Source organism: Zosterops lateralis (assembly GCF_965231275.1).
Source record: "Zosterops lateralis genome assembly, chromosome: 5".
NCBI classification, from domain to species: Eukaryota; Metazoa; Chordata; class Aves; order Passeriformes; family Zosteropidae; genus Zosterops; species Zosterops lateralis.
In genome coordinates, this window is record NC_139766.1 from 50,143,923 (window position 1) to 50,156,618 (window position 12,696).

Here is a 12,696-nt window from a genome sequence, read left to right on the forward strand (position 1 = left end):
GGTGAGCAGATTTAGTAAAAACAGTCCTGAAATACGTCATGTCTTAAAATAGCAGGTGAAAGCTTGATCTTTTAGAGAAAGATTGCCAATTCCAGTGCCTACTCTAATGACAGTAGCTAATGTAAAATGAAACCTGATAGTTTTTGTTAGAAAACATCAGAACATGTGTTCCACTTTTAGCTCCACTGAGATGATTTTGGTTTGGCTCTTTTGCTGTCATATAAATAGTTGGATTTTTTTTTTTTTTTTAATCAGGTGTAGGCATATTTTCCTGCCAAGTACACAAAAAGCTAATAAGAACTTACACATGTTATGAATGCTTTAGTACAAACTTTTATATTGAAAAGAAATTTTGTCTTCTGAATAATTCACCCTTCTGTATGGTACTCCTAAAAGAATACCTTGCTAGGGAAGCAATGTGCAGGTTAAAAAAGAGATCACAGTGATTCAGTATGTTTGAATTGTTGAATCTTTCTTCAGAAAACTTGTGTATGGAGATGAAAGCATTATCCATGTGGTGCCTGAGGAAATCTGTCAAAGGGGGATGTTTGTCACATGAGAACTCCATGTCTTGCATGGCTGAGCATCTTTGGCAGTGCCCTTTCCTTTTTCCACTGCTTTGGTGAGCCCTGCACTGCCTGGGGGCTTTCACTCTGTTCCCCTTTAGCAGCTGTGGATGGTGGTGAATCATCATCTTGTTTCAGTCTGTCACCTGAATTAAGCCGAGTTCTTGGGGGAAAAAAAAAAAAAAAAAAAAACAACAACCAAAAAAAAACCACCATCGTTCTTTTCCCTTAGGTTCATAGAAACCAAGTAAGCCAGAAGTTCATAGGCAACTGTACAGAAATTGGATAATGTTAAACCAATGTCTTTAGGTTGAAAAGCTGATCTTTTGCTGCTTCTTTGTGTTGCCACATAGGTTTTGTCAGACCCAGTATGGTGCAAAAATGCAGAACTCTGATCAAATAGTAAAAACTCCAGTATGGGTATTAGTGGTCAGCAGGAATACTCAAGATTATGCTATATGTTCAAACACATAAAATGGGTGTAGATTTTCGAAGTTAGACTGCAAAACCTGTTAGCTAGCTATTAAAAATGTTCATGTCTTAAAAAAATACAGTTTTGTTGGAGTTTCTGAGATGGTTTTTATCATAGTTTTAGAAAACTTTTATGCATACTGAGTCTGAAGGTTGTGAAGAAGTAGATGTAAAAAACCTGAAGCTGCAGACTGACCTTTTAATATTTTTTTGCACCTGTGGCATAAGTGTCAATGTGTTTAATAACTTGTGCTCTAGGCACTGCAGTAGTGCAAATGTTTCTCAAAATGGAAGATTGTGGATTGCCTTCAGACAAATGCAGTGCATTGAGTTATTGCAATGTTAGCAGATATTGGTGTGTTTTCCTTACAAGTAAAACCACAAACATTTATTTTTCATAAAAGTATGGCATGCTATAAACATAGTTACATACAGGCATACAGCATAAGTTATATAAAATTATAGGACAAGGATTACAGGGGGAGATAATTTGGGAACCTGAATATTGATGAAAGAGTTTTTCTTACGGGCAGCCTCCTCTGAGAGTATTAATTTAGTGTACAGCTTCATTTTAAGATGAATAATATATAAACAAAATAATGCTTGCTTTGCCACATGCTGTATTTTATTTATGCGTGCACACGTGGTCCACTCTAATTAAGCAGAGCTCCTTATTGTTTATTTATTTGTTCCAAAGCGGCTGCTTAATATTTGAGAGAAACAGTAATGATGTTTGACCTTTGCAGTGGCTGTGTTAACGATGAGATGGGTTTTGCAGAAGCCTGCAAGAGCAGTAAAAAGAACAGGTTGATCTTTTCCTCCATTTGCTGGAACATGCTCAAGAGACCTGAAAGCACAAGTGGAAAAATCCCCACTAGTAAGTGGTTAAAGAGTATTTTCTTGTGTTTTCAGATCTCAGGAGAATGTTACTGACAGGCTGAGGTCAAGGATTTAAAACTTAGTTTCTTTGTATTTGGCTGTGGTCCATATACTATGGCCAAACCACCAGGGTAGTGTTTCACTTGGTGAATAATTTGTTTGTTTTTTATGTCAATATAAAGAAAGTAATGGGAATGAGGTGGACATCAGTCCAGGTTTTAAGTTTTATAGAGTATAATTAGGCATACAGGAGCCTTGTGTGGTGGTCTTGTAGTGAGATTTGTCACTAAACTTCTAAAAATATATCTTAGATGTCAACGCATATTTTATTACCTCTCCCCTTTTTATGGCCTTTGCTTAATACAGATTCCTGCCTGTTTTTACAAAAACATCACCTGGGCCTGTGCCATGGCAAGGAGCTCAATGCTGGCATTTCAATAACCCACTCCTTCCTCTTCCTGCCTTTCCCTGGTGACCTCTCTCAGTTCCATGTTTTTTCTTGTTGTGTATTCTGTGTGCACAGTTGGTGTCTAATGAGATTCCAGGGTTTATTTCTTATAAGAGTCAAGTTTATTGCATTTGTTGTTACTTACTTATATATGCTAATACCATAGGTTTAAAAAAGCAGAAAAAGCAAAAAAGGCATGAAGAAACAGATGGATACCTGTGTATTCAGATGGTAACATTGCTCTCTATAAAGCAATGGAAGTGAAATGTTTTTTGTATTTATAAAAGGATTTTGGTTGATATAGCATTTGTGGTGTTATTAAAAAAATTATGTTTAACTGACTTCTGCATGAATGTGACGATTCCTTACGTTGTTCTTCTGTGGAAGCTGGGTGTATGTGTACATTCAAAGTTAATATTCTCATAATGGAAGATGCAATTTGCGTTCTGTTCAGTCACTCGTGTTTTTCCTAATTAATCATGAATCATCTCCTATTGGAACAGTATCTTTTTTTTTCTTTAATTAGGTATGAGTGCATCTTTGTTAGAGCTCTGCCTGCAGAACTCTTACAGTGCTGTAGCATATATCATTTTTTCTATATCAGTAGGTTTTATGTCATAGCTTTTGTTTGCTATTGTCATTGCATCTGTGTTTTGCTCTTTGTAATGTAAAAATCTCCTTTCAGCATACAAGCATATATGGTAGTTACCTCAAAGTACTGGTGCACTGGATAGGTTTCTGCATTATCATGCCTTTGTAGGGGAGCAGTGGCTAAGGGGGACAGTCTTGCTAAGGAATGCAAGTTAATGGTATGTGTTTCTTCCAGCCAAAGTGATTGCAGATATGTACCAACTTTTCCCTTTCCTCCTTTCTCCATGCTGGAAGTGCAGGGTCATTAGGACTAGGTAGCCTTCCAGATTTTTTTTTTTTTTTTTTTTTTTTTAAAAAGAGAATGGAAGCTTGGAGAACTGCTGAGCTATCACTCACCTTCCATTTTTTAGAAAAGATAATTCTTTTTCTGTGTTGTGTAATAAATTGCTTATTTCATAAATTTTCACCTTCTCCCCTTTTTGTGCTATGTTTAAGTCTGAGAACAGTCAGGCTTTGGTGTATTTCAGACACCCACGTTCCTAAGTCCCCACCAGATTATTTCAGTGAATGGACCACTGGAACAGCAAAAAGGAGGAAAAAAAAAAATTGAGGTGGGGGGAAAGGCATTTTATTAAGCTGCTTGTGTCAAAAATATCAGTGAAAGATAACTGTATAAAGGAAATATTTTATTTTCTGCACTGTTACTTCTGGTAGCGTAAGAGAAGAGTGCTTGGTTTGAACTTTAAATTATGAGTGCGAGTTACGGGTTTTTGAAGTCTGCTTATGGTGAAATTAGAAGAAAATCTAAGTTAACAGATATATTGATCTGCTGTGTTAGGGTTTCAAGTCTTGTGATGGGGCAAAGCCTGCCAGTAAGACACCCCATAGGGGACAAGATCCTCTGGCAGGGACAGGGTTGCACTGCAGATGTGACCAGCTGAAACCAGCCCTGCAGCCACCTCCTGTCCCTGCTTGGAGCTCTGTAACAACCTGACCCTCTTGCAGCTGTGGCAGGGATCAAGATAATTACCCTGTGGCTGGTGAGGCAGGCGCTGCCTAATGCCACTCAGACTGAACTGCGAGGGAAAAGGGGTTAAGCTGGGATAATGTTCCAGCCTCATCCTGGCAACTGACAGCATCACCTCTGAGCCTTCTTGCTCCAGCTGCCTCCAGGAGAGCAGGAACATACAAGTTTATGCCTCTGACCTTATGTGAGGACAGTATTCAGCTTGCTGGTTGCTGCCATGTTACCAGGACAACCTTCGTATTTATCCATTTATTTCCAACTTCAGTCTGATATGTCCTCTGCACTGTCTGTGCTGGAATGGTCTATTCAGCACTGGTGGGTTTCAGATGTATCTTGTGTAGCAAACTATTACTTGTACAGGGAAAACATCTTACATCGCTCTACCCAAAGTCATTAGAGAGAGCTCTGTCTTGGATTTAGAATTTTAATTGGAGTATATCTATGCATGTCCACAGACAGATATTAAATATTGCACTTGTTTGTGCATTTTATACTGTTACTGGAAGGGATGTCAATGTTCTCTAGTTCTACCAGAGCAGTTCAAACTGTGTTCCCTTCTTTCCCCAATATTCTCATGCCTTTTGAAGGACTCACTTGAATGTATCTACCTGTAATTATGGCCTAAATAGTCCTCTCAGTTCTTTTATAAGCACAAATTACTTCTTGTGTGTGTGAATAATATATCTTGCAGAATACATGCTTTAATGGTATCTTTGGGAATCTATGTACAATTTAAACCACAAATTTTAAGAGGCAGTAGAAAATCTATGGCAATTTATTTTGCCGCGGAGGTGTGTTTTGAAATGTATCAAGAATAAAAGCTTTTCTGAAAAAATGACCTCTTTTTTTTTTTTTTTCTGTTTTTTTTCCATCTAGCTGTCCCATTTCCTCCAAGTCACCGTCTCACAGCTAAGGAAGTGTTTGATAATGATGGAAAACCTCGTGTGGATATTTTAAAGGCACACCTTATGAAAGAAGGGAGACTGGAAGAGAGCGTGGCTTTGAGAATAATAACAGAGGGAGCTTCGATTCTCCGCCAGGAAAAAAATTTGCTGGACATAGATGCACCTGTCACAGGTTAGTGTGGAGTTATGGTGATGGAGAGGAATAGTTGCTGACTGGGACATGTTTGATAATGCATTAGTGTGCGGGGCTTCCTAGGGCATGGAAAGGCAGCTTGAAAATCAGTTGTTCTCTCCAATAGTTGATTCGCTCTTTATCTGCTATTGCTGGATAATAGAGGCCATCAAGCAGCTTTTAATTTAAAGGACCGGATTATATCTGCTGAGCCCTTTCTGTTTCTAAGGCTGAGAACATTTTTAGTCTTTAGGAGAAAATTAGAACTGCTTTCTGAAACTTGAGAAGTTACCTGGCCTTTCGCGCTAGGTATTAATTCCATAATTTTATAGATGTTATTTATCATAGTAGGGCTGTTCAAACATACAGACAGCACTGGGATCTAGATGTCATGAAGTTCAACAAGGCCAAGTGTAAGGACCTGTACATGGCTTGGGGCAGTCACAAGCACAAAAAAAGACTGGGCAAATAATGGACTGAGAGCAGAGATGATGAGAAGGACTTGGGAGTGTTGGTGGATGAGAAGCGCAGCATGTCTTGGCAATGTGCGCTTGCAGCCCAGAATGCCAACTGTGTCTGGGACAGCATCAAAAGAAGCATGGGGAGCAGAGCAAGGGGAGGGATTCTGCCTCTCAGCACTGGTGAGACTCCTGGACTGCTGCATCCAGCTCTGGGGCTCAGAGCATATGAAGCCCATGAACCTGTTTGAGCAAGTCCAGAGGAGGGCATGAGGATGCTCAGGGTGCTGGAGCACTTCTATGGAAACAGACTGGGAGAGCTGGGGCTGTTCAGCCTGGAGAAGAAAAGGCCTCGGCGAGACCATACAGCACCTTCCAGTACCTGAAGAGGGCCTACAGGAAAGTGAAAGAGGGAATTCTTACAAAAGCATGTAGTGGCAAGGCAAGGAGGAATGTTCTCACACTGGTAGATGGTGAGTTTAGATGAGATATTAGGAAGAAATTCTTCACTTATGAGGGTGATGAGACATAGGTTGTCCAGAGAAGTTGTGGATGCTCCATCCCTGGAAGTGTTCAAAGCCAGGCTGGATGGTGCTTTGAGCAATCTGGTCCAGTGGGACTTGCCCATGATAGAAGGGTTGGAACTAGATTATATTTAAGGTCTCTTCCAACCCAAACCATTCTGTGATTCTATGAGGGAATGATGGTGTCAGATTTAGTGGAAATTTTAATTAGATGTTAAGGAAAATAAGAAGTGCAGAAAAAAATTAGCAGTTTGTGTTGCCTGGGGGATTAATGAATTGTGCCGGTTGCAGAACCCATCCTGCCCTTGACTATCAAACACTACCACCCACTCATTAATCCTCAGGAAATGCCTTATTTTTGAATTTCCTTCTCTAATTGTCTCCTGCCTCTGCCTGCATTCTGAATGTATGAATGCATTTGCTGCTCTAATGTGTCTCCTCCTGTATTTTGTTGTTGCTATTGGGTATGAATGCATTTTTGACAACTAATTGATCTGTGGCATAGACAGTCAGCTGAGGGGGGAAAAAGACATCTAATTCCAGCCAGTTTAAACTATGAAGCCAAAGTAAAAAACTTGGTTTAAGAAGTCCTTTTGTCAGTTTTGCTTCTCTAGAGCCCTGATAACAGTACAAGAAATAGTAATTTGCTGCGGAGGAAGGGTTGCCAGCTTTTTATTAACAGTACTGGTAGCAGTCACCAAAAACTATATAGAAATAATAAAACCTTCATTTTAAGGAAACCTTCTCCGAAACTGAGTGTGGTGTCTGGACTAGAATGATACACAAAGCTTGTAATTTTAAAAATTACATCTAACTGGAGGATTGTAGCTTGACCTGGAGAGGTAATGTGTATCATTTTTTATATAATAATTAGCTTGTCATGCTGCTGTACAGTTCTGATAGAAAAGATGTCAATCATGTTGCAGCTTATGGATGAATAAAGAAAACAGAATTAATAAAAGGACCCTTAGTTGATGTAGAATAAAGTTCTACAGATTTATTTTTTTTTTGACACTTCAGGATAAAGGGAAGAAGTTGTAGAGGTGCAGTAGCCTTGTCCGTAACTGAGTGGTAGACACAGAAAATTCTACCTTTTTATGGATTTTTTTTTTCTGAGTGTGATTTTTACCTCTTTTTTTTAATCCATTGAGAGATGTAGACTGTAGGAAGACAGCTCTGGTGTGTTTTGTCCCAGCTGATCTCCATAAGCCTGTGTTTAATGTTCTCTCTCTTTTTAATTTTTCTATTAAAATTTTATTTCTTAAATTCATTTGAAGATGTTGGAATCGTTCTGAATTATATTTTGGGGATTAATCTCCTCAAGCTTACCTCATTCTATAACACTGGTCTAATGTAAGTCTTTGATTCTATTTTCAGTTAAGCCTGCACCTTGCTTTGTTCTTGCTTTTGAAATTATTCTCATGCAGTGATTATGATACTGCAGCATTCTTCAGAGTGGCTGGTAGCTACTTTCTTTTAAGCCAGCATAGGAAAGCTGGGCTCCTGATGTGTGTATGCAGGGTAGCTGAGAAGTGCTAATCTTCTGTATGAACAAACATGAAAGCTGTAGTTATGAAAGTGATCATCAAAAGAAGGAAGAACTTAAATTGTTAGGGGGAGGTTGAGAAAGCTTGTGAGGCATGTTGTTGTGGACCTGACAATTTTCTTTGTATGAGTAGTATGACAGCAGGTGACTGGATAAAGAGAATATCAATTGACTGATGATGTAGTGGAAGTGCCAGGTATACAGGCAGTCAGGAAATAGCTATGCAGTAGAGGAAAGCTTTTTTTCCCAGAAAAAAGAACAAATGAAAGCACTGATAGAGTGGATAAGAAAATAAATTTTAGGTTTCATACAAGAGAAGCAGCCTTGTTGAAGAATGACATTCATAAACCACTAATAAACCCCCCTAATATGGGATTCTGTGTGGGAGAGGCATTAATCTTTTAGAAATATATTCCTGTCATTGGTTTATAAGATGGTGATCATCAAAAAGAAGAAAAATGGAAGAATGTAACTGTAGAAGTAATAGCATTGTGGATTATTAGAGTGATATACTTGATAAACGTTAAAGAATACGAAAAGTTCTTTCTTAAAGCCTTGTACAGCCATCCAGTTATTTGGAATTTCAGTTTTGTTTATTTTAAGGGGTGATTAAATTGTCCTGAGGAAAAAAATCAGAGTTCTAAGTAAAGTCATGTGCAATGAAATGGGTATATACAGAGCCTGAATTTAAGCAAGAAAATTATAATTGCGTGCAAGTCCTGCAAAGAGCCTTAATGTGAAATGTACAATCAATTAATTTGCATTTATGTATAAACCTTACTTTGTGTCCTATGGTTAGCTAGAACCATTGATGTGATTGCCATTTGAATTAATACATTTTATTTTCAAATTTGGCAAGGTTATAAGCCTTTTGAAATATTCCTGATGAAGCCATTTGTGAGGGTAGCTCAAATTCCCATAGTTTGCTCCACGTGTACATGCATGCCCAGGTCACTGCAGGTCTGGCTACAGACACGGTGAGCTGTTCCTGCAGTTACACTGGGCTGTTGCTCACTGGTAGGAATATGAACAGAGCCCAAAACAAGAGGCTCCAAGTGCTCTGCTATCAGTAGTCTTCTTGCATCTTGGAAATCTTAAGGCAATGTTGTCTTGACTGACTTAATCTGTAACCTCTTCACTTGGAGAAATGTGAACTTCACTTTGAAGCTTGTATGTTTAATGAGGTTGATCTGCCAGTAGACTACAGGTTTTCAGTGGAAAGATGTATTTATGGCAGCCTTAGAATTTCCAGTCCTGTGTTATGTTCCTAACAGTATAATGACACATGGAGAAATTGGCTCATTTTTGGTGTTTGGATGTTGGTTGTTTTTTGTGGGTTTTTTTTTGGTTTTTTTGTTGGTTTTTTTTTTTCCTCAGAAGGCTAAGGGAGTATATTTCTGAACCACTTTGATGGCAATATTTACTGAAGTCATACTCCAAAGTACACTTGGGAATGCCAGATTTATAATTGATTGGGTAGCCTTATTACAGAGGCTCATTACTATACAGAGTGATTTTGGGCAAGTGGTATACACTGCCCTTTCTTTGCATGAGGACTGGCTGCATGGTTTTATGGGCCCTCACTTCCAAATCTAAAATATGCTGCTTGGGAACTGATCATTCTTGACTGCATGCCAAGCATGTGTCCCTTTGACATGCTTGTCCCTTTGACATGTCCCTTTAGTGCATGGTGACATTCTCTTTATACTTTAATGTATACCTCCCTAAATGACATGCATAACTACAGGATAGACTAGAACTGTAAAATGATGTATTTATCTAATAGCTATCATTGCACACCTTTTCTTGTACTTTTAGATTATTTTCCTTGAGGATATTATTAGATTTACAGATAGTGCATGAAAATAGCATGGTACCTCTTGCACATATGATTACACAAGTGAATAAGCTTTTAAGATGTATAGTGGTGCTTTAAGTATTTTTTCCTTGATGATATCTATTTTAAAAGTAATTAACGTGTGCTCTTTTTGCTTGTCACATTTGACATATCTCATTTTTTGTATTTGGTCTGCAGTCCTTTTAGGTAGTTCTGCTCATCAGTACTAGCAAGAGTGTCCTCCAGTAAACTAAAAACACAAAAACTTAACTCATATACATCTTTATAAAACTGTGCTTTTTAGTATGTGTACTGCAATGTAATGTATGAATATTACCGAGGCAGCCGTCCGTGTACAGATGTTCTCAATTCTGTTTGTGTGACTGCTTCCCTAGCAGTGTCCATGACAGTGGCTTCTGGCTTGGTGGGTGTAGCCAGGCTGTGTGCAGGCATAGGGCCCAGCATCTGTTATCCCTTCATTTTGAAAAAAAATAGAAAATAGGTTAAAATGGCATATACTTTGTTCTAAACCTTCACGTGCTTCATTGAAGAAGTCCTGACTCTGTGCTAGCCCGTGTGCAAAGCTTTCTGAACTGCCAGGTATATGCAGCTTGGTAGGTGAAGAGAGGAGAGCATCAGGGAAAACAGAATAAAAGCTTATTCTTGTAGTGCAGGAAGTGTCTCAGTCTCTGTGCAACTCTTGGCCATATTGTTTTCCTCTACTAATCCTGTTTTTTGTAGCTCCCGTGTTTATGGCTGTGGTAGGTGCAAGGAGACCTTTGTTATTTACAGAGCCTTCCTTGCTATTCTCTTTGCATCAGATAATGTAAGGTAGGGTGTTTGTATCCAGTAGGTTTGGAAGTATTAACCTTGTGCACGCTAAGGGGAAATACACCCACTTGCACTGTTATTGCAATGTCTTTGGGTAAAAAAATTCCAGTGCTTGGTTGATGTCACGGCATTTTGGAGATCCAACTTAAATACTTGAATTGTTTGTAATGTTTCTGTCTTTGTGAACACAGTGAGTTTTTGCAGTTCAAACTCTAAATTAATGAGAGGGAAAAGGTTGTAAGCATTTATGGACAAGCCTGTGTGGGAGCAACTGTGACAACTTGGGTGACCTTTGGAAACTTTTGTGTGTTACAGGTCCATAAAAACTAGAGGGAAAGCCCTTTCCTGCCAGCATGTGCCTTTATGATCTGAGGCTTCCAGATATTCTTTGGGTACATTATTCCATGGAATGTTAGGGTGTCCTGAATTTTTCTTTGTGTTCCACATATATTTTTCCTTTGCCCAATATGTCTCATTTGGTAGCATGAAATAACATTAGTATGTTGCTAGTGCTGTGCAAGCTAAAACTTTGTAAAAAGCAAGAATTTCTAGCTAAAATGATCAATGTTGAGTTAATAAAAATATTTATGCCCCCATTATAGAAAAGAAAATAGTATTTAGAATTACATTGAACTGTAGCATGCATGTGAATGATCTGATCCAATCTGAGTGTCAAAGTAAACCAGTTGTTTCTTTTACCTTTGAAGCCATTTAAAATAAAATTTCAGCATGGAAAATAAGCAAAATTTCTTATTAGATACCTACAAATATTGTTAGATCTATCCACATTTGCACAGCAGAGTTTGTTTGAAATTAACGGTTCAGTAAAAGTAATTATAGTTAAAATTTCTTTATTTTGCACTTAGGATTAAACCCTATGTACTGTGATCACTGCTGAAGAAACTTGAATTCTCAGGACATATATAACTAAAATATTTGCATATGTGCCATGAAAAAATCACATGCATGATCGAATTGTAAAGTGTTTATGAATGGCTGGTGTCTTCAGGCCCACAAGTCTTAAAGCTTAATTTCTGGTTTGAAGTCTAGATGCCTGCAACTTCTGGGGATAAGAATTACACTTTTCCCTTCTTTGCTATAAGACATTCAGTAGAGTTATCTTTAAAAAAGCATCTTTAATTTTGTTTGTGGTACTTTGGGGTCTGCCCTCAGAACAGGATGCTGATTATAGTACAACGTCTTTTTCTGTGTCTTGGAGATGTAAGAGAGTTGCAAATGTTCCTGGTATAACTGTACCAGTTTGAGTTGCAGTGTTACCAGTAACACCTTGAGACCTGGACACATTTCTGCAAATTAGTCTCGCTCTCAGATTTAGTGGCCTGCAGCTAATTCTTCTTCATCATAAGGAAGTTAATGTTGCCTGGAGTGAGGTAAATGTTTGAAGTGAACTTCGACTTGTTTCTTTCTTAACATCCATTCACAATCTCATTTGCATAGATGGAATTTCAGCAGAACAAGTTGGAGCTGGGAAGTGGAGGAAAGGGAAAGTATTAATAGCACCACCTACTCTTGTATCCATCTTGAAAACAAATTATAGTCCAGTTGTTTTTACTATATAAGGAAGAGATACTTTCTCAGATTAATTAGACTTTATGAAGAAATGTTTGCCATAATTTTTAAAAATGTGTTAGATATCTCCTTTTCTCAGTGTACCATAAGCACAGTTTGCTGTTGCAACAATTATTTTCGATTACGTTATCGTTGTTGAATGTTATTAAACTACAGAAAACCTGCATTTGAGCTTGTTATAAATAATTTACCATATAAACATACTGTTGAACAGCTAAAGTGAACTTGATTGGATCCTTTATTTGGGTTGCTGATTAAAACTGACACTACTCCAGCTATCTTGCATACTTTATTGAGAACTCATAATACATCCAATCACTTGTGGCTTAAAATCTGGGATTTCTGTCAGAAGGTGAAGATGTAAGACTGCATATATTCAGATTTTTTTTTCTGTTTCTTCCGTAAGTGCTTCTCTTGGTTCCAGGTATAGATTGAAATATGTCTGCTTGCATCCCTGGTAGAACAAAGCAATTGTGTCTTGTGGCTTAATTGAGCTGCTTCAGCCATTAGCATCTGACATTTTGGCAGAGCTGATGTTTTCTAGTAGCAGGTGCTTGAATCTATCATTATTGCCGAGACAGTGAACACTACTGACGGTGTTCTTTACAACTACCTCATTGTTCTTACTAATGATTTATCTATCTATGGTTCACTTTATTTGGTGCAAAACCTCTATAGTCAAATAAGCTAAACTGAAATAGTGAAATCTGAAATTCCCTTCAGATACAGAGCTTAATTTGATGCTGTGAAATGGAAGATCAAATATATTTTGGGCTTCAAGTCAGTCCAGAAATTGCATTGATAAAAAAAAATAACCACCAGCAAAAAACACAAAAACAACTGCTTGCAAA

The 12,696-nt window shown here is 38.0% G+C and overlaps 1 protein-coding gene across 2 annotated transcripts in view; it reads left to right on the forward strand.

The window, feature by feature from the left end:
- The window catches only part of PPP3CA (protein phosphatase 3 catalytic subunit alpha), a 173,963-nt gene that overhangs the window by 67,423 nt on the left and 93,844 nt on the right, over positions 1 to 12,696 (forward strand). The window contains exons 1-2 of one of the 2 annotated variants that reach the window (XM_083862424.1): positions 1,850 to 1,914; positions 4,859 to 5,059. In XM_083862424.1, the coding sequence (XP_083718550.1) occupies positions 1,872 to 1,914; positions 4,859 to 5,059 (244 nt within the window). In that variant the 5' untranslated portion in view covers positions 1,850 to 1,871. Of the gene's footprint in view, positions 1 to 1,849; positions 1,915 to 4,858; positions 5,060 to 12,696 lie in introns of those variants that run through there. The other variant, XM_083862423.1, reaches the window with a different exon arrangement.